This window comes from Panthera uncia, chromosome C2, assembly GCF_023721935.1.
Source record: "Panthera uncia isolate 11264 chromosome C2, Puncia_PCG_1.0, whole genome shotgun sequence".
Taxonomy (NCBI): Eukaryota; Metazoa; Chordata; class Mammalia; order Carnivora; family Felidae; genus Panthera; species Panthera uncia.
The window spans coordinates 40,891,404-40,919,177 of NC_064810.1; the positions used below are offsets into that span (position 1 = coordinate 40,891,404).

Here is a 27,774-nt window from a genome sequence, read left to right on the forward strand (position 1 = left end):
CTGTGGAGAGACATTTGAGCTAAGACCTAAAGAAAGAAAAAGAGCCGGCTGTCTAAAGAGCCCTACCCCCTCCGCGCGCGCACACACACACACACACACACACACTCCTAAAAAAAAGTATTCTTGGCATAGGAAAAAGCAACTGCAAATGAGTTTGGAGGGTTCTAGAAAGTGGCAGAAGGACAACATAACTGAAGAGCAGTAGGGGAAGGAAGAGTCTGTCATGAGTCTGAGAAAGCAAACAGAAGCCAGAGCACTTGAGGCTACCCAGGCCATGTGAGGACTTTGGAATTTTTTTGAAAAACATGAGGAATCCATTAAGGCATTTAAAGCAGAGAAGCAGCGTGATTTGATTTACATGGCTGCTTTGTGGAGGGAGGGCGAAAAGTGTGAAGAGAGGGGCATTGCAAGCTTCCAATCTCTGTGCCACTTCCACTTAAACAACGCTCTAGCCTCAGTGGCCAGCGTCAAGTTCCTTCAGAAGGCCAAGGCATTTCAGGTATGAAGACAGTAGCACATGCTGTTCTCCTTATGTTAGATTCTCAGTTTCATCCCTTCCTCCCTCTTCTGCAACTTGTATTGATTGAGGCATTCTCTGGCAACATCCTGTAAAGGCCCACACCATTATTTTTTATACAGAGTGCCATCACGGTTTTAACTCACTTGTGTTTTTTCTCTTTTTAAGTATCTATTTCTCCGATAATCCTAAGCCCTGTGAGATTCGATGCCATGCTTCTCTTGTATTACCAGTAGCGGGTTGGTACTGGGAATTCAATAATATCTATTAAGTACATGAGTATACATTTTCTAAAATAATAAATGTCCATTTCAATAGATACACGATTTTTAGAGAATATTCTAGGTTTTTTTTTCTATTCATTATGTAGGTTTCTGCAGATGTTAGTCATAATACTAAAAGCTTAAAATTTTCTTCTCAGCAAAATTTCATGTCTTTCTGCCACCTCAACTTCAAAAACATCCTCCTCCAAACACACTAGGAGCCCATCACAATCTGAGTTTGTGAATGACACGAAGACTTCAGGTTTCTGAATGACTTCTCTAGGTCAATGTACAGAGTTATGCCTAGAAAGTCCTATGGGAAAATAACATTATTCTATCATTCCTATAGGGATGATGTTTTCCAGAGTCATCCTGAGTGGAGTTAGTTTTGTGGCAAACTTTATTTCTTATATTATTACAGAAATCCTTCTATAATGCATCATTTGACTTCTGAGCCTTCAGTAGAGTTGATGATTCGTAACAGAATCTTTCCCAGAGAGTCTTACACTAAGAGTTTCTTGGTGACTATCACTGCTGGAAGTGGAAAGGTATATGAGCCCGTGGACAAGGTGTGCGTGCTAAAAACTTACTTGGATGTTGGAAACGGTGGTAAGGAGAGAAGGAAAGTTATATTAAATTTTATGCCATGTTTGTCTTCTAGTAATTGATTTCTTTTCCTAAAAGTAGTATAATTAGAGGAGACATACATGAATTTGAAGTTTAGACAGTACATCAAAATGAAACCACAGATGTTTATTTAGCAGTTACTTTGTGCAAGGCATTGTACTATGCCCTGTGGTGATCAGTTGCAGAGAAGAAGTACCTTCTGAATGGTGGATGAAATTTCTGTGAGCACATAACAGCGTTAATACTAGGGGAACACTGTGCAAAAAAGACACAAAAAACTTAGGATCCTTCCAAATTTTATTGCATAATACAATTCTGCTGGAATATAGTATGAAGAAAGAGCCTGATCGATTATTTCATCATATAATGGAAGATTTAATGTCATTAGAAATCTGGGCTTTGGGGGCGCCTCAGTGGCTCAGTCGGGTGGCTTGATTTCAGCTCAGGTCATGATCTCATGGTCTGTGAGATCAAACTCTAATCAGGCTCCACACCGAGCGTGGAGCCCGCTTGAAATTGTCTGAATGTATGTCTGTCTCTAAAAAAAAAAAAAAAAAAAAAAAAAATCTGGACTTTTGTCTTTGAGGAAAAGAGGAGCCATTGAAGATACTTAAAGGATATGTAGTTCTGTGCCTATGGAATAATTCTCTGGCAGCTATACCTAAGAACTGGAGGTGAAGAGGTTGGTAATAAGGATTTTGAAGGTGATTGATTTCCGTAGTCTAAGAAAGGACTTCCTCTAGAGTAGAGCAGAGGAAATAAAAGGAAAAGATGTGAATTCAAAAAAATTTCCTGAAGTATTATAGGACATGGTGGCCAATGAGATGTGCAGAGTGACAGGGAAAGTATCGGAGAGTACTTCCAGGTTTTGAACATGGAGGACGATAAGAACAGTGCTTTCGCTGACAGCATAGGAAGGGCGTTAGGAAGAACAGGTCTGCAAGGCAGATGAGCACAGGTCTGCAAGGCAGATGAGCACTTTGGAACAATGAGACCAAGTCCTGCAAGAAACTAGAAGTTTATATCTCAAACTGGGGAGCCATTAAAACTGGATAATCAATTTAGAACCTTCTCTCTATAAAGAAAAAAAAACTCATAGAAACTTGCTTAATAGTACAAATCTCAATCTAGGAATGCTGGGTTTTACCATAAATATACCTATTTTTTTTCTAAAATTTTAATTTCTAGTTAAAGTTCTCATATGGATTTTGAAGAGATTTTTTTATATTTTTTTAAGTTTATTTATTTTAAGAGAGAGAGAAAGAGAATGCAAGGAGGAGAGGAGGGGTGGAGAGAAAGAACCCCAAGCAGTCTCTGCACCATCAATACAGAGCCGGTTGCAGGACTCGAACTGACACACCATGAGATCGGGACCTGAGCCGAAATCAAGAGCCAGACACTCAACCAACTGAGCCACCCAGGTGCCCTTGGATTATCAACAGATTTTAACCTCCAAATAGAGATTTTAATCTCTGAACACTCCAAGAGTGTTGGTTCATACAGGTCGCCAATGAGTCATCCCTCCTCCCAATCTTCCAGATTGAACTTTTGAGCTTCTCCTTGCTGCCTCTGGGGTGCCCTATTATCTAGGAATCTTTCTGAAACTTCTAAAATGCCTCAGTCATTTAGTCCAGAAGTCACTAACTAAAATGTGTGCAAGAGCCAAGAAGATAATTGAAATGGGTATATGCTTCCATCCTATGTAATAAGATGCTATGGTAGCTCATGAGGATTTCAGGCACCTTATGAGGGGATTGTGGAGCCAATTAATGCCATTGGATGGAAATCCTAAAAGGAAAACGGTATGAAACATTCAAAACTATCTCAAAACAGTAAGCCACTGCATAAACTTCTACCCAGAGAGAAAGAAAATGGTCTCTTTAAGCTGTGGGGAACAGTACCAATCACAGAGCAGAAGAATATGAAATGGTTAGTAGAAACAAGGAATAGAATTACACATGTGACTTAGACCATTACGGAATCCACAGCTCAAGGAATTTTCCAAAAGTGGATAGAATGAAGTGTGTTATCAAAAGCTGCTGAAGAGTGAGCAAACAAAAATACAACTGAAGAAAGAAAGCCATTCAGTTAAGCAGTGAGCATAACATTGGTTTCTTTTTAGAGGAATATTTTGATTATTTTAGAGTGATAAATGAGATACAAAATTTTAAGAGGTTTAGTTATAATTAAATAATGAATAAGCAGGGTGAAGACAGTGTTTTTGAGAAATTTAGAAAAAAATACAAATATAATGTACATATAGAAAATGGTAAAAATAAAACTCCCTCCCATTTTAAGAATTGAAGAAATCTTTCTTAAAGAAGTTTTTGACAAGCTCTATTAGAAAGCTGTAATCATCAAGACAGTATGGTACTGGCACAAAAAAGACACTCAGGTCAATGGAACAGAATAGAGAACCCAGAAATGGACCCATAAACATATGGCCAACTCATCTTCGACAAAGCAGGAAAGAATATCCAATGGAATAAAAGCAGCAAATGGTGTTGGGAAAACTGGACAGCGACATGCAGAAGAATGAACATAGACCACTCTCTTACAACCATCCACAAAAATGAACTCAAAATGAATGAAAAACCTAAATGTAAGATAGAAAACCATCAAAAGCCTAGAGGAGAAAACAGGCAACAATCTCTTTGACCTGAGCCACAGCAACTTCTTACTAGACATGTCTATGGAGGCAAGGAAAACAACAGCAAAAATGAACTATTGGTACTTCATCAAGATAAAAAGCTTCTGCACACCAAAGGAAACAATCAACAAAACCAAAAGACAACGGATGGAATGAAAGAAGATATTTGCAAATGGCATATTAAATAAGGGGTTACTATTCAAAATCTATAAAGAACTCATCAAACTCAACACCCAAAAACAAATAATCCAGTGAAGAAATGGGCAGAAGACATGAACAGACACTTTTCTAAAGAAGACATCCAGATGGCTAACAGACAGATAAAAAGGAGTTCACCATGACTCATCATCAGAGAAATACAAATCAAAACCACAATGAGATACCACCTCACACCTGTCAGAATGGCTAAAATCAACAACTCAGGCAACGACAGATGTGGGCGAGGATGCAGAGCAAGAGGAACCCTTTTGCACTGCTGGTGGGAATGAAAACTGGTGCAGCCGCTCTGGAAAACAGTATGGAGGTTCCTCAAAAAGTTTAAAATGGAGATACCCTATGACCCAGCAATTGTGCTACTAGGTATTTATCCAAAGGATATAAAAATCCTGATTTGAAGTGGCACATGCACTCCAATGTTTATAGCAGTGCTATCAACAATAGCCAAATTATGGAAAGAGCCCAAATGTCCACTGACTGACAAATAGATAAAGGAGATGTGGTATATATATACAATGGAATATTACTCAGCAATAAAAAAGAATGAAATCTTCCCATTTGCAACAATGTGGATGGAACTAGGATGTATAATGCTAAGCAAAATAAGGCAGAAAAATATCATATGATTTCACTCACATGTGGAATTTAAGAAACAAAACAGATGAACATAGGGGAATGGAAGGAAAAATAAGATAAAAACAAAGAGAAATGTGAACTATAAGAGAATCTTAAATACAGAGAACACACCGAGGGTTGCTGGAAGGGTGTTGGGTAGGGGAACAGACTAAATGGGTGATGGGCATTAAGAAGGATACTTGTTGGGATAAGAACTAGGTGTTACATGTAAGTGATGAATCGCTAAATTCTACTCCTGAAACCATTATTATACTATATGTTAACTAACTTGGATTTAAATAATTTTTTTTAATTTCTTGATAGAAAACAGTTCTATAAAAATAAATTGAAAATGGTCTTACAGTGATAAATTTTCTCTTCCTTCCTAACATGTAATTTAGTTATACAGATAGGAGAAATATACAAAATTCATTTTTTAAAAGAGACTATTTTGAAGGATTAGTTTTATACTATTTAAATTAATGTCATGATATACATTTTTATATTATATAAATATTCAATTGCCTTTACATTGTATATAAGATATAGCTCCTGAATTTAAATAAATTATTCCTATGAATATAGCTAAATTAAAAATAAAGAAGATTAACAATAGAGAAAAATGAGAGATGAATTAATTCACTTCCATTCAGGCAATAAGATGGCCTCTTTAATTTTTGGATACTTTTGTATATAAAATGAAATAGATCAATTATTTTTAAATTCACAGAATTTTCATACTCCAGGCAGTTATATTATTTAATAGTATTATAAATTTATGGAAAACACATTTTTGTTACAAAGAATTAAATACATTCCATATATTGAGAATGGAGGTCTAAAGTGAAGGTAACCAAATTCATGGCATAAGATCTTTTTGTTTGTTTGTTTACATTTTTATTTATTTTTGAGAGACAAAGATAGAGCACACGTGGGGGAGGGGCAGAGAGAGAATGAGACACAGAATCTGAAGTAGGCTCCAGGCTCTGAGCTGTCAGCACAGAGCCCAGTGCGGGGCTCCAACTCACAAACTGTGAGACCATGACCGGAGCTTAAGTTGGACGCTTAACTGACTGAGCCACCCAGGCACCCCTCATGGCATAAGATCTTAAACAATATATTTAATAGTAATTTACAATGAAGTTCTGGATACTCTGGTTTCTCTTCAGATCGCACAATGAAGTTCTGGAGATCCAGTTGTACTTAGTTAACTTATTGAAATGATTTAACTATATTGTTCCATTCCATCGATCACTATCTTTAAAGGGACTCATATTTATTAACTTGCAAGATAAATGGAGCAATACTAGTAATTTTTCCCTGTTAAAGGCACTAAATTAGTATAAATCAAAGCTTCTGATCGCTAAGAGAACAAAATATAATTCTTTTGAGAATATTTTGACAACTACTGCATCCTTTAAAAGAAGTCTAACAACCAAAAAAACAGTCTATTTCTCAATGTGACTTTGACCTCCAATTCTGAAACTGACAGGGTGACTTTCCTCACTAATCAAATATTATACAGAACTTTTTAGAGGGAAGCAAATATGCCAAATACCCAGGTGATTTTTTTTTTAATCTTAAAAATCAAAGTAGGTAATTTTGCCACTGGGAGGAATTAAACCAGCTGTAATAGCTATAACTGCTAAGATTCTTATCCTTAAGGCCTAAAGATAATTAAAATAAACACAGCAACTGTACTTCACCTTAATGTGTCGTGTATATCCTACTCCCCTGTTGGGAACTCTATATACTCAAAAAGGATTCTTAGTTACTGATGACAAATTAAATTTGCTTAAACTTTATCTGGAATTTTTAATGTTAGATATAAAAAGATCAAGACTGTAATAAATCCACATTTTAAAAAATTGGTAAATAAAAGATTTTCCCCCTGAAATATGATGAGAAGGCACCATTTCAAATTTAAAAAATTAACAATAAATTATAAAAGATATTGGAAAATTAGATTACTAATTTCAGACAATAATAAAGATAGATATAATTAATATTCTGCCTTTAAGAAACTATTCTTGAGTAAATATATTTCCTGAAACTGTTCAGAACAACAGACAATAAGTAGATAATTACAGTGGTATAGCATACATCTCCAGTATTATTGATATTTACTTCTAAACTCAGTTGGCATCCACTTACTTATTCAGGGAATGTGTATTCATTACTGTTTTTATTCATGAAAGATAAAGTCCTTTGTATACCAAAAGGAGTCTTTTCATGTTATAAAAAGATAACATTCAATCCTAGTGGTTTGGAATTCTAAAGCAATATTGAAGTAACATCATTATGAGAATATATTCTTGGGAGTGACAGTTGTTTATTGACATTGGGTACCCAATATCAGGTGCTAATTGGTATGAAACCTTTTGCAGGTAAAATAGGATTTAATCAGAAGAAAATATATATATACGTCTTTAATGCAACAGTATGAAAACCCATAAAGGAATAATTCACAAACTTAAATACAAGGAGGGAGAGAGAAGGGGAGGAAAGTTATTTTTTGCTTCCCCTGAGCAAACATGTAATTTCCATGATTTCTTTTTAATGACTGCGGTCTGCGGCCAGTAGGTACTGATTTATGAAAAGCTGTAAAAGATCAGGTGGAACTCTGCAGGACATCGTTTACAGCTGCATGGATTGAAACCTATCTAATTTGTCTAGTAAAAGTGTGAGCTCACAGTGCACATCACCCAGCCTATAAATTTCCCCTTCAGACCCAAGTCTGGGGCTGGGTCTAAAAAAAAAAAAAAAAAAAAAAAAAAAAAAAAAAAAAACCCAATGCCTGCAGCTGCTCAAAAAGCCCACATTCCCTTGGTGCGCATGAAGAGACATCACAGGCTCTTCACAGTGAGAGACAAATTCCTATCCATTGATAAACTCTCCAGATGTCCTCTCAGAGGAGGAAAGGAACCAATTTTTATTTGAATTCCCAAGAGAAATCCTGGAAGTGGAAAAATGATACTTTGCAGGGCTGGTTATTCTGAGGTCACTGGCATTAAAATTAGGCCATTCTTTGTCTTCATTGTACTTTGATCCAAGTAATAAACAGAAAAACTCAGTTGGGGTCACTCTAATCCCTAATCTGCACGTCCTGTTCTATTTCAATTTGTTTATACTAATTTTCTCTAAACTCTTGTTGAGTCTGGCTATAGTGTTGAGTTTAAAAATACAAACCATTTTGAACTAAGAAGAAAAAAAACTCTGCATTTTGCTATTAGGCACAGTTCATAAATATTCTGAATAAATGTCCTGGGGTTTGATTCTTCATACCCACAAACCCATAAATAAAGGAGTATTGCTGTTCATGGGACCAAGAGTCGACAAGAGTCGACATTAGAGTCTATGCTACAGCTACTGTAGAAATCCAAGCTGTGGTGTGTGCCTGTGTGCATGTGCACATATGCCTATAGATGGTTTAATATATCATTGTCTTCTACGTATGACTTCATTTTTCTTATCAAAATTTCTTACACCTGATTTAATGTTATTCCTATCAATTTTGTTTACTAATTCAGTGGCTTACCCAGAGGGTCCAATGTTACATCTAATGCTGGCTAGTGACAAAGGCTATTTTACCCATGAGCGTCATGCTAAAACAATCCAAGAATATCGTGTAAATTTTGGAATCTAGCCTGTATATCTGTATCTGTGATTCCTCAAAATCCTAGGGAAAAAAAAAAAACAAAGGCAAGAAATTTATAATTATTAAAATAAGCCTTTTTTTCAGTTGAATAATTTAAAGAATCATAGAGAACTATTTATACATATGCCCCAGGAGAGAATAATTTATAAAATGTTATATTTTGTAGTTTTCTAGGTATTCCTTGGAGAAATCAATGATTTTTAAAAATCATTTCTAATTTTTGTTTCTTTTTTTCCTTTTTTTATTTTTTTTATTTTTTTTAACATTTATTCATTTTTGAAAGGCAGAGAGAGACAGAGCACGGATGGGGGAGGGGCAGAGAGAGAGGGAGACACAGAAACAGAAGCAGGCTCCAGGCTCTGAGCTGTCAGCACAGAGCCCGACGCGGGGCTCAAACTCACGGACCATGAGATCATGACCTGAGCCGAAGTCGGCCGCTTAACCGACTGAGCCACCCAGGCTCCCCATCTTTTTTTCCTTTTTTTAAGATAACCTCTGATTATTAGTTAAAATTAAACCATAATATATAAATATGTTACATTCTCTTTAAGTTTAATTTTTAATTTATAAATTAAATACTTGAGGTAGAGAAGATTGAAATAGTTGAGTTTAGTCTCATGGAAAGAAGGTCTCAAAAGTCCTCCATTTTCAGCTGTCTCCCTCTCTACAAATGATCATGAGAAAAAGGAAAGTAGCTATCGATCTATATTTTCCACACAAGATGAAAATATAGACAGAACCATACTGTCATGTTGCCAACTTTTTCTTCAACTCAGTATTAAAATTTCCTTAATATTTCACTTTTATCAAATAAAAAAATTAGTTAAAAACTTATTTTTATCAAACACATTCCATATATCCCCATCAAAATCCAGATGGATAGTCCATTTACATTTTTTCATGTGTCTCCACCAACAGCATGCAGGGTTAGGACATGGTACAAATTTGTTCAGATTTGAGAATGTTAACTTGTTTCCTATGTATCAGGGAGTGAGTTGGAGAAATATTATCAATAGTGATAGAAATCTCCTAATTAAAAATTGCTTTTAAATGTGGGTAGAGTTGGCATATTTGTAGATTTGCTCTACAGAAAGATTTTCTCATGAGAATATGAGCTTTACCACATTTCCTAGATGATAATCAATGGTTAGTATTCATTGATAAAACACTATGCAGTTTAATTTCATCAAGATGGTTCACTTTGTTATTTCATGCTGTTTCTAAAAATATTATTGAATTGGTACTTTAGAGAGCTGAATTTGTTTCTAAAACAAGGACAAATCCATGGTAGTATAGTCTTCATTTGTTTTGATATCCTCTGATAATTGTAAATATTGAATTTAAGAACTTCAAAAAACAGATTTCATTCAGGCAAAGCATTAATTTTTAACATTTAAGAAAATGCAAAGTTTAGTTAACAAATCCTAATATTGGAGATTTTTAAAATAATAATTTTAAAAAGTTTTAAGAGCTCAATGCTGATCAAATTCAACTGCAGTATCATAAAACATGAAAGATTCTGCATGGTAACTCTAAAAAAGTACAAATCTAAATGCACCTTCTCAATTATAAGTTAAAGATTAGGTTATGACACACAGTTTCAATGTTAGTAATATATTTTACTGCAGTAATGAAAACAGAAACTACAGAAATCAGAATAGCATATCCATTTGCAAGCATTGGTTATAGAATGATTGTGAGGTTGTAAAAGTTATTGGCTATTCAAATGAGGCCCCCAATTATACCTGCTTTACAAGGTTGTTGCCCTATTATGCTCATAAGATTATACATGACTAAACTTTTAATTGCTCAGAAAGATCATTAACAAGAATACCACACTTCCAGCAGCTTTTATAAACTGGGACTTATTGTGTTATTTTCTTTTTGAAGTTTTAAAACCTTCAACCATTTGACAAGATGTGTTACCTTATGTCAGAGCAACAAATAGCTAACCGATAGCATATTATATGTCCACATCTCTGAGTATTCCTTGCGTAAGCAATCTTTTTTAAAATTCATTAATCTTCAGTTGTGTGAAATCTCTTGTGTTCATCATTCCCATTTTACAGGTGAGAAAGCAGACAAGATAAGAAATCACTGAAGATCACACAGATAGTATGTGCTATAACCAGGATTCAACCCAAGCCTTATGGTTCCAGTGTCTGTGCACTGGACCACTACACTTTGTGGAATATAAAAGTTAAAGAGCCCACATCATGGAACTTAAATAAATTCAGATACACATAAATTTAAATAAATAAATGTAAATTTAAATAAATAACTTAAAACAATATGAACTAAGTTCCACCTAAATGGTATAGCATAGTGGCCAAGAGTGTGGGCTTTGGAATAAAATAATTGGTGTCTAAATCCCAGCTCTGGCTCTTCTGCCTGAGGAAACTCAGATGTGTGAATTAATCTCTTTCGGTTTCAGTTTCCACTTCTATTATAGGGACATAGCATTGGTACCTGTTGTAAGAATCACAGTCCTTCCTATCTGTGTACTATGCGGAGTATAGACCCCAGTACATTAGAAGTGTTCGTAAATGTTCAATGCAATCATTGTTGCTGTTGTTGTTATTATTCATCTCAAAACAAAGGGCTTCATTAGTGCTTTTTGCTCAAGCTCCTTCCCTTAAGAGAAGAAAATAAAGTCAGTTGTCTATCTGGTCCCAGTCTTATGAGTCAAAGGACAATTAACGTGTCATTGCGATCTGAAAAAAACACCCAAAGGGCATTTTACCAATAGGCTGCTGCTTTTGGCTCTCCCAGAATGAAAATATGGTCTCCTCTGTTTCTTTCATGTCCCTGCTGTTCCTTAGATTCACCAGATCTTGCAGTTGGTCACAGATGTATGGTCAGACCTGTCATTATATAAAACAATTCTAAACGTTTCCCCTTAATGATGATTGTATTGTGCAGTATAAATCACAGTCACAGTACCAGTACCGATATTTTTCTCTCTTTCATCTTTCTCTATATGTCATGAAGTCCATTTAATATTGTCAATAGATGTGAGAATTTCATTTATTGTTACTCAGCTATTTTTTCTATTCTTTTTGTGATTTTCATTGTTAATGACATGTATGACATTATTTTCATCTGTGCTGACTTTATGTCCTGCTGTAAGTATAATCTAAGTTGCTCAACTGTCCTTTAGAAAGCAACCAATACAATATCTACAAATGAACATCTATAAAGCAAAGTATTCAGTGTGTCATGTCTCCTATAACTGTATCCTGAATTACCACCATCTTTGCTAATAGCTAAAGAAAATAAATTATCCAAGTATGTATGGATATATTTATGCATTCCACTGGCATAGTTTCAATGATTTACAAAGCAGGCATGAGTGGAAAAGGGAAGCACTGAGACAAGATGATTACACAGTATTCTTGCAAGCTGCCAGCTTGAACAGATGAAGCCTTCATGGCAGATAAATTCCACAAATAAACAGGAACACCACATGAAGTCTGGAAGTTCCTGCTGATGTTGGTGTCAAATTTTGACACGCAGCAACTCTGCTGATTCCTGATCTCTCTTCCTTTGGTGTTTTCTTTTCTTGCAGGCCATCAAACCTTCTTCTGGACCAAAGCAATGTCGACATCACTACCTTCCGCACAACAGGTGACTGGCTTAATGGTGTCCGGACAGCACAGTGCAAGGAAATCTTCACAGGCGTGGAGTACAGTTCTTGTGACACCATAGCCAAGATTTCCACAGAGTAAGGGAAAGCTTTTAAGACCGAATGATTCTGAACTTTCTAGTGGACATACGTGTTTCGGACTAATGAATTATAAATATATATAATATTATAAATATATATAATATATATAAATATTAGCTGAAACTCTGAGGTTCTTACTGTCTTCTATAACCACTGAGCTGGGTCCTGGGTCTCTTTGTCAATGCCAACTTCTAGAATTATGTATCTTGATGTGTCTTCCTTCCTCACCATAGCTCCCCACAATAGGTATTTCCATTGAACTATGACCTACTTCAGATAGACCAACAGATATATACCTGTTCCCTACTCCCAGCCCAATGACCCAAGTTCTTAATTTAGGACATAAGTAAACATAGCATTATGGTTAACTGCATTCCTGCATTTGTGATTTTCTATTATTGATAACAAAGCTTAACCTCTATGGAAATGGAAAATTAGGAACTAAGTGGATAAGCTGGTATACAGGAAAACACACTACAATCTAAAGGTAGTTTTCACATCTACTAAATAATTGTATATCATCATCTATTATTGTCTACCCTATGAAGGATATCATGCTAGAAAATGAAGTTATAAATAAGTTTAAGACATAATAGTATTGTTTTCCTTAAAAGGCTTATAGGAAGTTTGGAAACACAGGATATGCATAATTAGCGTGCATTAATGAGTGTTAATTTATGGTTTTGTGTGTAAATGTCAAAAATAACCAAGTATAATGTGCTGTATTTCCTAGACAGGGATTTTTGCTAATAGGAATCCTTTGATATGAACACATGGCCATAAGGGTAAAGGAGGTTTATAAAGAATCAGGTGAATCCAATGAATAATCAATGAAATTAGTCCCCATTCACAGGGTATAGTAATTGGGAACTGGAAAATGAAGAACGAGAAGCCATATTCTCCATCTCTCTGTGAATGAGAGCCGATTTAATATACTTCCTAATGTAACTGCATCATACTTTTCTTTTTTATGCCCAGTGACTTTTTTTTTTGTTTTGCATGTCTATGCACATGGCTAGACATGGTTTTCTCAGACCTAGGTCATACAATCTTGGTGTGTCCCTCAACTGACCAAGGTCCAACTGTCTTTTGACTCAGTCCTCAGGTGAGAAATTCTGGTGAGCTAGTCCCGCTTGCTTGTAGATTGGCTCTTCAAAAATCATATGCCATGTGCCATGATCAAAAGACCCAGGACAAGGTAACATGAACTTAGCTCTAGGAACCCGTTTCTGAGGATAAGATAGAGGACTATTCCAAAGAAAGAGGTTTCGTGTCAGGCATATACATTAAAATTATCCATAATTGGGGGCGCCTGGGTGGCTCAGTCGGTTAGGTGTCCAACTTCAGCTCAGGTCATGATCTCACAGTCCGTGGGTTCGAGCCCCGCGTCGGGCTCTGTGCTGTCAGTTCAGAGCCTGGAGCCTGCTTCGGATTCTGTGCCTCCCTCTCTCTCTGCCCCTCCCCCACTCATGCTCTGTCTATCAAAAAATGAATAAATGTTAAATTTATTTTTTAAGTATCCATAATTGTGTAGTGTACAGGGTCTGTTTGGAGACCAGGCCCATCTTTGTGTTAGAGTCTCCTACCTTAATCTTTGTTACATTAAATAAACTCTGTAGTGCCCTCAAGTTTCTTTAAGTCTTATCCTCTCCATCCAATATTTTAATATTTAGATGTTGAATATTTAAAGACTTTCATTGTCATCCTGTCAGTCATCTAAACAAAGTCACTGTGGAGAGCAACAGATTAGATGTCAAAAAGGAGCATGCAGGGGTGCCTGGGTGGCTCAGTCGGTTAAGCGGCCGACTTTGGCTCAGGTCATGATCTCGCGGTCCGTGAGTTCGAGCCCCGCGTTGGGCTCTGTGCTGACAGCTCAGAGCCTGGAGCCTGTTTCAGATTCTGTGTCTCGCTCTCTCTGACCCTCCCCCGTTCATGCTCTGTCTCTCCCTGTCTCAAAAATAAATAAACGTTAAAAAAACATTAAAAAAAAAAAAAGGAGCATGCAGTATAATTAATAGAGATACAAGTGCCTAACAAATTGGTAAAGCTTAGCATTTATGACATAGCATTCCAATCAGAAACCCTAAAGTTCACAAAAGTACTTTTAGGAAGGGTACGTTACTATTAAGAAGAGAATTTGTTCCTGGAAAATAAAGTCACTCTCGTGTACCTGACATGTGTTGGTACTTTTGTATGAAGTGGAACGTAATGTTTATTGAATAGACTTCGGACCCGATCAACAATACTCTTTGAGGTTCTGTGGTAGTTATTTTGATCAGACACAGTCCCAGGATATATTCATGTCTTTCAATATTTTTATAAATTCTCATTTTAATAATATAAACAATTCGGGTTACACTGTACAAGACACCTGCTTTAGAGCACAGAAGCCTAACAAAGAACAAACACAAAGTTGACCATTTTGAACCACTGCCAGGTTTTCAAAGGCAAAGGTCCACAAATGTTTATTCTCCATCAAACATCAACACCCAGAGCTTCTAGATAATGAAACCTCTACAGAAGTGGATTAGCAGAACGTTGTCAATATGATCAACTGCTAGCTCACAGTTTAAATATAGTCAGATGTCATAAGCTGTGAATGTGGTAAGAAGGCTATTTGCTTAAGACTGTGAAGTGGGAGCATTTGTTACACTTCTGACTTAAGAATGTATTTGTCTCAACACTGCATTGTTGGACGGTAAGCTCTTTTTGGTTGGTGAGAATATTTTCACTTAATTATTATTGTTATTATTATCATTTCAACAACACATGAACGTACATTGAAGTTGAAAGCTGACTTTTCCTGGGAGACTCGACTCTTTCAGGTGTGTCCTTCACACTGAGCCAGACGGTTTCACATCTCTCTGTATTTCAGTCCCCACAATGTTCTTTCTCCTGTCCTTTATCCTCAGTTCAGGGACAACATAAAATTAACATATATATATATATATATATACACACACACATATATGATGTATATATAATACACAATTTGGGGAAATCTAATGAGGCAACATTCTTACTGAAATGCTGTAAAATATCTAACTCAATAATTCATCCTACCTTTTGTAACCTTGGGCTTTTTTTGTTTAAATTTTCTTCCTTTCAATCTTTTGTGTGTGTGTGTGCCATCCAGACTCAATTCAGAAGTGATTCTCTTGCCCAAACAACTCTAGAGGCTCTCCTGAAATAAGACAAAATACCTAAAAAAAAAATTTTCACTTTTTTGTTCTTCTATCCAGACTCTCAACTCATAGGACAAAAGTCAATAAAGCTTCGTATCCAAATAAATAATTATCTATTTCAGTTAGTGTAGGGACTTCATTTACTAATCAAGTCATCTAATTTTCAAGTGAAATCCAGAAAATGTGTTTTGTTCAGTACAAATCACATTTTTTAAAAACATACTATTTCATAGCCTAAGTTGGATTTAGGAAGGTTAATGTGAAAAGGGAATGAAAGAGGGCAAGAGGGACTGTAGAAACTGAGAGAGAATTGAGTGTGGAGAATGAATATTAGGCAGATTAATTGCTACATGCCATTACCCTGCACCCTTGGATGCCATTTTCACAGTGCCATCACCTAGCCTTTGCCTTTGAAGTGCCAGATCGCTTATTAACTTCTGTTCTCAATCTTGAGCTGCTCTTTAGACTTGAACTTTTCCATTGCTCTTCTGAATAGGATAGTCAAAATGAGATAAGCACATGGAATGTTATTTAGATTACAGCAGCTGGATGTTTACAACTATTTTAGACGTGGCAGGGTGCTGGGTAGAAGACATTTTGGAAGGGGTAGAGAGGATGGAGGGAACATAAAACCCCAGCTAAGGCATAACCTAAAGAGATAATTATCTTTTTTTTTTTTTTTTTTTGAGAGAGAGAGTGAGAGAGTATGCCTGGGGGCAGGGAGGGGCAGAGAGAGAGCATTCCAAGCATGCTCTGCACTGTCAGCACAGAACCCGACGTGGGGCTCAAACTCACGAACCATGAGATTATGACCTGAGCCAAAATCAAGAGCTGGACACTTAACAGACTGAGCCACTCAGGCCCCTGTACTTTATCTTTTCTAATGTAATCCTTTGCAATGAATATATACAAAATTATGTATCTGATTACTTATGTTGGGTTTCAGGCACAGAATCTGAAACAGTTTTATGCACAAGATTTCTTGAGGAGTGCATTTGGGATATATATGTATTTTAAAAAGTGATGAGGGGGGCATTGAGCTATAGGAGAAAACTTGGCCCTTTTTATTGGAACAAGAGTCCCAGAGCTGGGCTGGCCCTTCAGAGCTGTCCCAAAGCGATCTGTGAACACCCTTCATCTTATTTTTTCTAGCTACTGGGGTATGGGTGCTTCAGTTCTATAAAAAAGGTCCAGACCAGACATCATAGCATGTCTTACTCTTTCACTGGAAGCATTGTTTTCTCATACAATACACCTCAGAAGCAGGGATCAATGTATGTAAATAACCTACATTACTCTAAGTGAGAGTTTCATTATCCACAGTTACACAGAGGAGCAGCCATATCGCCCCATTAGCCTTCCTCATGAAATAAGGCTGCTGGAGTAAAATCAAAGAGGACTCAGGCAAGATACAAGTTGTACATTGAGAATTTACCAGCCCCTTCAATGGCAGCAGGGAGGTAACCAGCAGGTCACCAGGATTTCATTCCCAGCCAAGGTGATAGGAATGCAACACAGTCTTGGTGAATTTTATGTAACAGATGTGTTAAGAGCATGTAAATTGCTTCTAAAATGGTACCTAGTGTCTGCTTGCACACCTTTGTTGCTTGGGAACTCATTTCTTAAGAAATCAATTGGTCCATTTTTGTAGAATTGAACTCCCAATTTTTCATTCTTTCCTTTATGTTCAGTATAAAGGAGCCCCTTCTGTGTGTGTGTGTGTGTGTGTGTGTGTGTGTGTGTGTACATGTGCGTGCACATATTTGCACGCATACTTTTTCTTCATGCCATTCTCGATGCTTCTTGCTAAGTGATACTTTACTCCTCTGTCATCTTCCCTGGATAAACATATTCTAGAGTATTGGTTCATTCTTTATTAAGTACATAATGAGCCCCTACTATTAATAGCCATTGTTCAGGGTGTGGTTAATAAGCAGAGTACAAAATGAGTAAGAATCCCCGTTCATATGGAATTCACCTACTTGTGGGACAAGATAGAGAATATAAATAAGTCAGAAAGAAAGGTATTATAGTGCATAGTGATAAATGCTTTGGAAGAAAATAAAACAAGAAAAGAAAATAGGAAATGCAGATATGGGTTCAAGAGGTTTTATAATACTAAATAAGAAGGTCAGAGAGGGCCTTCTGAGAGGGGTGTGTTTGAGTCAAGACCTGAAAGAGGTGAATATGTAGACAAATTATTTGAATCAAGGTTATTTAATTAATCATTTCCACATACTTAGCTAGGTCTTTTTTTCCCCCTAAGTGAAATTCCAAGGTAGTCTCATTGGATTTAAAGCTCATAGTAATCTAGAATGATCTCATCTTGATCCGTTGTCTTGATTATATCTGCAAAGTCTCCCATTTCCAAGTAAGGTCACATGGTAAGGTTCCAGATGGACAGAAATTTTGAAGGGACACTAGTCAACCCACCACACCATCTATTCTTCCATAAGAACATAGGTGGACTGGTCAGGATACAATACGTGGATGATGCAAAAATCAGAAAATTAGGTTCAAAGCACTGAGCTACATTACTGTACAAGCTTTGCTGACTAAAAATCCTCTGCTCATATATTATCCAGGAAACCAGGATTCTCACCAGACATGTTCTTCTTTTTTTTTACAGTGATATGAAAAAGGTTGGTGTCACTGTGGTTGGTCCACAGAAGAAAATCATCAGTAGCATTAAAGCTCTAGAAACACAATCAAAAAGTGGTCCAGTTCCAGTGTAAAGTGTTATTTCTGGAAGGAAGTGGTGGCTGTGGAAGATGTAGCATCGTTCTACAGACAGATGATAATGCTGGAGATGCTGTTCCAAGCCCAATAAGACACTCAGATATGAATACAAATGCCTTAAAACGGAATGAAAAACTCTTTATTTTCCCCTGTCATTTAGTGGATGGGAGGGGGGGGTGTACTTTGTTTTGTAATTGCTTTTTTATATTAGTTGGTGGGTTAAATTAAAATTCTTCAGCGTGGAATGATGAAGAACTAGCATAGAGCCATTGACCATAAACTGATTATCATAAAAGCAAAACAAGTGTAATAACAAAATGAACACAGTGGCTCTGTTTACTAATAGCCACAAAAGAAAAGACTTGTGATATTTTTATACACAGAAGAAATCTGTAACAGGTATTTTGTTTCTTTAAAAACAAGCAAAATAGAGGAATTTATACCTCAAACTATCTGGCCATATATACTACCTTTTTCACTGTATTATTCTCTTTTATCTGTTAAGAGCATATAGAAGTGAAGTTTGTAGTTGTTTTAAGTACTACATATTTTTAATTGTTAGCTTCCTTAAGTATTATCATGTAAAAATGTGTCTTAATTTTTAAGAAAAGTACATATTTATTTTCTTTTGAATTGTTTTTATTGTTTTCTATTTATGCTTTGATGATTTAATTTGGATTTGTTACAGCCAAGTGCCAAATGTTGTCTCAAATTGTCAGCAGTAGGAAACATGGTAAACTAGACATGGGGAATGATGGGTTTCTTTCTAGATTTTCTGAACCATCTGCTCTTATGTACCTATATCTCTGTATTAATGAAAGAAACCAAACCCCTTCATACACTACCCAGATCTCTCAGCTTGAATTATCTTATCCATTGTTGTCTCTCCATTGATTACAAACTGTATGCTCCTAATTTAGTGTGATATACTGGCTTATATGTCATGGATTCTCAATGACACACCTGCCCTGCTCTGGTGCTTAGAGGACAGACCATCAACTCCCTCCATTAGTAAATAGGCTACGCTAGAGCTCCTGCATAGAGAATAGCTACACTGGAGAGAATTCGAATCCTATGTAGATTGCTGCATCAATTGGCAACAAAGCCTATAGGCCAACGCATGAGCCAAAAAATCACTCACTGACTGGCTTTGAAATGTCACTTAATATCTTTGCTTAAACTTGTTGAGCTATTTATAGGGAATAATGAAAACGAAACTACTCATCTGCATCACTGGGGTTTAGTTAATTTAATTAAACATGGAGATCATCAATAGCAGGTATTAGTATCTTTAAAAGTCTTCCACTGATATGCACCTGTTGTAATTTTGATGTCTAACTTAGAAGCATTGAACTCCTTTGCCTTTATTGAGCATAAAATTTTCAAAAATAGCTGGTTATCTAGCAGATGACTCAAAATCTGTCGGCAGGAGAGAGATCTCTCCTTGGAAGAACTTAGATTTACTACTCCACACGGGCCAAATATAAGTGTACTCGGTAATATTTGAAACGATGTACCTGGTGGAGATCTAGCCACTAATATATTGCGAAGCAGCATTTTAGCTCTATCTATATTCTTTCTAATGCTGATATGCTCATGTAATGGGAATAAGAAATAAGAAGTGTATATGTCACAAGAATAGAATGAACAAATCAAAGCTGCAACCTGTATGTTCTTATGCAAAATGGAACACTATACAGCTTACAGTCACAGATCAAAATCCACAAGTGCTAATCTGTTGTAAATTTAGTGTAACAAGGCTTAGGTTGTGTTCCTTCATGTATGAAATTATTTCTTAGATTTCTGCAATATCCCTTATAGTCAAATCACCCTACTAGGATTCTGTATTGGATATATAAGAGCATGAACTTTTTAAAAAGATATATGCGATTATGAAATTAATTACAAATTTCACTTAAGCCCGCTAGAAGCAGCTAAAAAACATTCTTCTTTAATCAAACGTTTTGTTTGTGTCGTGGAATATTCATTAAGACCTAAATCTGGCTTCAATATCATCTTTTCCCATACTAGAATTTGCTTTCTTAGGTACCATTCTGAGCATCCTCAAAATCTGTGCATTTCATGAATTAATAGAAGTTGAGAATTGTTGAATCTATTTCACTTATTTTGGCTGTGGTTTCCATTTGAAAGTAGAGGTTATATCCACGGTATATTGCTCTTCGTTTTTTCCATGATTTTTCTATCTTACCTCTTATAAATTTACTTTGCATAATTTTTACCCTGTACATATGTAAACATAACAGTGTACGATTCTTAACTGTGGAGTAGAGGTACTAGAATGTTGATGGCCATCTCTTTGTACAGGAACTGCGTTGTCTTTCAATAAACATGAAACCACATCCCTTCACAATGTTATGTACCATATTATCTGTTCTGTATCTTAAATTTGATTTACATTTATTATTTATTTCTAGCAACTTGCCCAGTTTATGCTGTGCTAAGTATCAATTAAGCCATGTATAAATATGATATGATTGGCAATATGTATTTACTTTAAATTTGTGTTTTCACAAATTACTCCTTTAGTTTATACCGTACGATGTAGATGGCCTCTTACTAATGTAAAATGATTTGTAGTGGAAACATTTATATTTTTATAATAAACATAATGAAAATATTTTTTACAGATTGGAATACAGAAGTGGTCTTTGAAGCTTTTTTAAATATTATAAAATACGTGCTTCTTTAAACAGCAACATAATGAAATTTATATAGTCACAAAGAATGTGCTTCTGTTTCTTTTTTCTCCATTAGTGAGGAGTGTTCGTGTTATGTAGTCCACTTTGTCTAAATCTCCTTATTAATAAGCTACAAAAATGAGCAGTAAATATTATCTTCATAGTTAAAAAGCACAACTGTATGAGACAGTTCTCTTTTGATTATAAGTGACAAAATACAAGTTAGCTTAAGGGAAAAAAAAAGAACTTTGAGCCCATGTGGCTGAAAAGACTGGAGATAAATTTCTATACAGTAGGATCCAGGAGTAAGTCTTTTATTCTTTGTCTTCTTCACTTGACCCTATTTTTCTCCCAACTGGGTTAGTTTGCAAACTGTATCGTTTAAAATACTGCTCTAGTTCATATAATTCTACATTGTAATTACCGTGGGATAATAATTGCCCCTCATGCTTTGCTTGGCTCACAAGCCCTATGTGAGTCACTTTGGGCAGAAGAGTGAATTACTGAAATTGGCAAGTACTTACTTAGTCATGTGCGTGCCCTTGGAGACAGTGGGTGGGGTCAAGTGGAACTGATGATCTACAGGATTAGAGGTGTCAAAATGGTTTATGTCTAAAAGAAAGAATATCGTTTATGAGAAAAAGAAGGAAAGAATTCCGCACAAGCCAAAACAAAAATGAAAAGCAAGCAAACGCACACAACTACAAATAGCGCACTAAGAAACACCTGATACTTTTTATAAAGTAGGTCCCTAGTCATGTGCAATCTACCTAAAGAAAATGATTGTACATGAAAACCAAGAAAGCTAACTAACAATGTAAGGCAAGATCAGCCATCAGGAATTCCATAGAGGTAAGTAAAGTCAATAGGCAGAGGTCACAAAACAGCTCAGATGGAAGCTTACCTTGAAGGAGAAAAAGCATTTGATCATGTTGAGTAGAGAGTAACTTGTAAGCAGCATATTAGCTAAATAAAGGGGAAGAGGTAAAGAGGAATATATTTATTCATTCAGGAAACATGTACTAAGCAGTACCATGAAATAGGTATTTTGTTATTACCACTATTTACAAGCTAACTCATTCAATCTTTGCAACAATCCTGGGGCTACAGATTGCTCACTTTTAATATATGATGGAATCAAGACTCAGAATGTCCAAGTCACCTTCCCAAGATAATTCTAGTGAGTAGACTAATAGATATTTCACAGCTGGAACCTTCCTATTTTGTGTTCTTTCCCTAATATAATTGCTATTGTCAGCCCAAGAATGCTCCGGGGGGGGGGGGGGGGGGGGGGGGGGGTGGGGAGGAGTGACAGTGGCAATTTACAAAAATGATTTGGGGTGAGGCTATAGTAGACTGTATGATATTAGAAATCTACTTTGGTGCTGTAGGCATGAAGCTACTCTGCAATGGTGGCAATAGAATATGAAGAATGAAATGTGTACAAAGACATAAAGGAGAATTAGCAGAATTTATCAGTTTGATATAAGAATTATTCAAAAGGTTAAGAACGAAAGTGAACCATAAAACGTTAGGTCCTGAGTGGCTATGGAAATGATGGCACCATTAGAAGTAGGGAGTAAGGAGAAGTTAGTTTATGAGTTTGCTAAATTTATGGTGTTAGCCAAACCTTAATAAGTTAATAGGTCCTGAAAATGTGAGTCTGAAGCTTTAGAAAAAAGAATTCAAAGGTAAAATGTGTCTCTGAGACGATGCCAAGATCTATATATCTTTATGTATGGTGTACATACATATAACTTTGTCTTGGGCCACCTTTCTTACTTTCATGCCAACTGCTAAAGTAGGTAAATCTCCACATCCCATCAGCTTAAAATAGCAAAATAACAATGGTTTTTTTTTTTAACGTTTATTTACTTTTGAGACAGCATGAACGGGGGAGGGTCAGAGAGAGAGGGAGACACAGAATCTGAAACAGGCTCCAGGCTCTGAGCAGTCAGCACAGAGCCCTACGCAGGGCTCGAACTCACGGACCGCGAGATCATGACCTGAGCTGAAGTCGGCCACTTAACCGACTAAGCCACCCAGGCGCCCCAACATAACAATGTTTTAAATGCAGAATTACCCGAGACAGCTGTTTGTCGGGTGACCTTGGTAGCAGTGATTCAGATCCCGTGCCCTCTTCGTCTTGTGCAATGTAAGGCTTTAGAATCTTGTGCTCATGGCCCCTAAAATGGAAGGGAGTCTTGACTGTGGTGGAGTTTACAAGCCCGGCTTTCAGTGGCGCCTGTCACTTCTCCTCCCTTTCCATTGACTGGAAGTCGTATTGCTGTATTTGACTGCAAGCAAATGTGCAGGAAGTAGTGTGCCTAAATAGAAAAGTAAAAGGTTTTACAGTCTATAGAACAGTTGCTGCCACAAGTCCTTTTTACTTACATGTATAATATGTGAGAGGCAGGCAGTTCTAAAAGGCTGTTGAAAAAACATCAGTTTCTTGCTAACTTCACCCATTTCATATTCTCTACAGGCAACCATGTTTAACTCTTCTCTCTCTGCTTAAACCAAATACTTCTATTAATGGTCCATGTGTCCGCTCTGGGCCTGCACTGTTCAGATCTCCTTACAAGACAGAACTTATTAGAAAGAGAACAATTAGCTGATAGCCTAGAGCTATTTTATTTCAAAAACCCCAGTACAGCACCAAGCCACGAGGCATGGCAGAAATACTAGAGCAAGGCTATTTCTTCCCCAGGGATGGCCTCCTGTAACCATCTCAAGCTCATCTCATCCTGGAAGAGGTTTTCTCATGGCTACACCATGGTCTGAGCTCCCTATGGCTGTTTTCCTCAGCGCTCTCTTTCCATAGGCCTCAGACATGAACTCCAGTCTGAATGCTCCCTATGCCTTCTCTTGCTCTCTTCTGGGATCTTTTCTCTGGCGCCCCCACCAAAAGATTTCTGGAAGGTCTAATTTCCTCTTGGTGTCTGTTTCTTGACGAGTCTCAACTGAGACAATGATACTCAAGTTGGTTAACCTGAAAATTAAGATGTCACCCTTCACCCTTCCCTTTATCCCATCTTGGATCCCCTAAGCAGTCATGTTAGGAATGTTAACTTCTATTCTTTCCTCTAGGTCCCACCACACCTTCTGTTGGTAACCTCCTTACTTGTTTTGATTACTAAAGAAATCTCCTGCATAATGCACCTGTCTGTTATACTGATATCTCCAATATCAGTCAGACTGATACATTAGCACAAATTTAATTATGCAGTTCCTCTTGCAAAACAAATGCCTCAGGGGCTGGGCAGTTTATATAAATATGCGAAACAAGTGAAGAGTATGGTGACTCGATAAAAGCACCCTCTGTTCGTCCAAAAACAATTTCTCAGAGACAAGACAACATGGATCCAATGTAAATTTCTGATCTTTTAAAAGAATGCCTAGGGGCGCCTGGGTGGCGCAGTCGGTTAAGCGTCCGACTTCAGCCAGGTCACGATCTCGCGGTCCATGAGTTCGAGCCCCGCGTCAGGCTCTGGGCTGATGGCTCGGAGCCTGGAGCCTGCTTCTGATTCTGTGTCTCCCTCTCTCTCTGCCCCTCCCCCGTTCATGCTCTGTCTCTCTCTGTCCCAAAAATAAAAAATAAAAAACGTTGAAAAAAAAAATTTTAAAAAAGAATGCCTAATCTGAGTTTTCGTGAGAAACTCTTATGTATTTCCAGTATGATATCCCATCTTATAATGAAGAAGATATACCCAAGGACTGAACTTAGCTCGCAGCTGCCTCCTTATCATTTCTAAGATATAGACTCTATCTAATATTGGTACATAAGATCTGCCTTGAATAAAACCCTGCTTCTCTCCACATTCTCATCTGTCCACACTATACACAGCTGCACTGAACCACTCATAGTTCTCTGAATATGCCACTTTTTTTTTTCCTTTTTAAGCATCAGGGCTTTTAAACTTCTGTTCTTTTGTTTAGATTCACTTAGCCAATTTTCTTTTTATTCCTCTCCTTATCTCCCCAGCACTGTGTTAAATTTCTTTTCTGTGTGTGTAGCAAAGGAACCCTGTGATTGATCCTACATAACACATCAACTTTTATTGAAATTGCCTCTTCTTGGGGTACCTGAAGGGTCAGTCAGTTGAGCGTCCGACTTCGGCTCTCCTCATGATTTTGTGGTACGTGAGTTCGAGCCCGTGTAGGGCTCTGTGCTGACAGCTCAGAGCCTGGAGCCTGCTTCCGATTCTGTGTCTCCCTCTCTCTCTGCCCCTCCCCTGCTCATGTTCTGTCTCTCTCTCTGTCAAAAATAAATAAACATTAAAAATAAATAAATTGCCTCTTCTTTAGGTCCCATCCCTACTTGTGGCTGAGGACACTTTATCAGGAACTGTGCCTTGTAAATCATGATTTAAATCTCTTCTATTGCAGTGCCTGGTATATAATAAGCATTCAAAATTATCTGAGTTGACTTAATATATTATAACAATTTTTGATAATAATATAAAAGGTCATGTCCCTGACTTCTTTGTCCTTGTAGATAAAAGTGTAAATTTCCTTCAGGTCAATGAAACTAGTTAATGTTCTGGTTGTGTATCTTGGATCATTGAACATACTGATTTCTGCTAAGACTGGTTCATTTTCATAGAATTTTGTGGACTCCTTTCATTGGTCTCAAAGCTCTCATTTTTCTTAGTGCAGTTAAGTCTTTTAAGGAGACCCTTGAACCAGAGCTTAGCTATAAAAATTTAACAAGGTAAATGCCAAAGCTTTTCTGATCCTTTATACTCTCTTACTATGTACAAATAACGTCAACATGCCTACTAAAAACCACTTTCTTATGGGGCAACTGGGATACACATTCTATGGACCCAGGGGATCTAGACACAATTTGGGAAAATAAGTGGTAGAATTAAATACACCATAAAATAAAGATTTTGGTGGTTTACAGAAGTCCTCACCCTGAAATTCTTTGGGAAACCCAGTTACAGGCTGATGGAGAGTAGTCATAATTAAATCAGATTTTCCCACTAGGTGGGCTATCATCTTCCTTCTTTGAAGAAAGATAAGTTTCCAGTTGGCTTAGAAATAGTAAAAGAAACAATAGTAATACTAAAACCTAATACAAATCTAAAAATTGCTGGATAATTTCTATTACATATATGTGCATATACATGTATGTATTATATTCACCTGTTCCAAATCATAAGTACTTTCAATTGAACATTTACTATGTGCCAAGCGCTTAATATGAATCATTTAATTTAATTTTCCTTATGAACATTGAGATTTATGAAATGAGAATATCTATTTTTTTAATTTTATTTATTTATTTATTTTGAGAGAGAGATAGAGCATGAGTGCGAACTGGGGAGGAGCAGAAAGAGAGAATCCCAAGCAGGCACCATGTCAGTGTGGAGCCCAATGTGGGGCTGAAACCCACGAACCGTGAGATCATGACCTGAGCCAAAATCAAGAGTCAGACGCTTAACCGACTGAGCCACCCAGGGGCCCCTGTTATCCATTTTAGAGTTTGAAGCTTACGGGGGTTTAATCACATTACATCATATAGCTAGCTAGTGGAAGAACTTTAAGTCAAAATCAACTCCAGGACCTGTGCACTGAATGACCACACTCTGTGAGAATTATAGTACTAATGAGGATAAAATCTGAAGAATGATTATAAAATGCATTCTGATCTAAGATCTCAGTCTCCATTTTGTTGCTTTTCAATGTGCATGTTATTCAGTAACCCTGCTAGTAGAGGCACGTTTTTACAGAAACCTTTGATTCTTACTACCATGGCCGAGGAAGGAACAAACAGTAACCCTTGATTTCATTTCTGTGAACTCCATTTCAAGAGCATGAGATTTGTCTGACATATGGTGAACCCTTCAAGCAAACATACTCCCTTGAACATTCAACAAATAATCTAATTTGGAAACACCAAATACCACAAGGAAAAAGTAGTACTGTTGTGCTATTTTTTGACAGATTTCCACACCAATGATTTATGGAAGTGTGTTAAGTTTGGGATTCTTATCCGAAGCCAAGAAAAAAGCCCTTATATTTTTAAAGCCTATCACCCTCAATGATGGAAGCCAAAACCTTGGAATGTTTGCTAAAATCAAGGATGAGAGAACACAGAATGTCATGTACTATCAAGAACTTATTGACTTTCATATGGTTCTCATTTATTCTCATACATGGCAAATCAAAAGCCTTGGGAGGAAGCCAATACAAATTGTTATAGATAACACTATCTGAATTTAACTGCCATAGGTACGCTTCATATAATAAATACATATTTCATATCAGCAACTCAGCAGCACAAAAATGGAAAAAGACTCTAGTCAAAACCAATTTGGATACTCTCCTTTAGACAATGCTCAATTTGCCAATATTATTATTTATCTTGGGCTGAAGATCCCCTAATACTCAATTGCTTTATGTTTCTGACTCTAGAGATTTCTGTATTTGTGTGTGTGTGTGTGTATGTGCATATATATATTTCATACCCCATGAAATATTGAAATCATGTTACAATATCTCAGGGTAATAAAATCCTTTCACTACATGAATGGTTAGTATGTGCTTGCAGAATCAAATAGATTAAATTATTCAATATTTAAATTTTCAAAGACATTTTGCAAACAGGATTTTTTTCTGTGTTTAATTGGCTACAGTTTCGTTGGAAGCATCATTTCATCATGGAAGTTTGTAGCATGACACTGCTATAAATTTTAGTCTAATAGGAATGGATCAATTATCAAATGCCTAACACAATGCCTGGCACACAGTAGGTAAGTAGGCACACAATAAGTATTTGTTGAATGAATTTTAAATGTGTTGTTAGAAAACAAATAATATTACCTTTTCAACCAATATGCTATGAATCCAGTGAATAATATACAATCTAA

At 36.6% G+C, this 27,774-nt stretch overlaps 1 protein-coding gene across 1 annotated transcript in view; it reads left to right on the forward strand.

Annotated features, from left to right (window-relative positions):
* The window catches only part of EPHA3 (EPH receptor A3), a 353,619-nt gene extending 332,659 nt beyond the window's left edge, over positions 1-20,960 (forward strand). Inside the window, exons 16-17 of the mRNA XM_049628031.1 lie at positions 12,115-12,270; positions 18,088-20,960. Of these exons, the coding sequence (XP_049483988.1) occupies positions 12,115-12,270; positions 18,088-18,193 (262 nt within the window). The 3' untranslated portion in view covers positions 18,194-20,960. The remainder of the gene's footprint in view (positions 1-12,114; positions 12,271-18,087) is intronic.
* Positions 20,961-27,774: the final 6,814 nt, after the last annotated feature.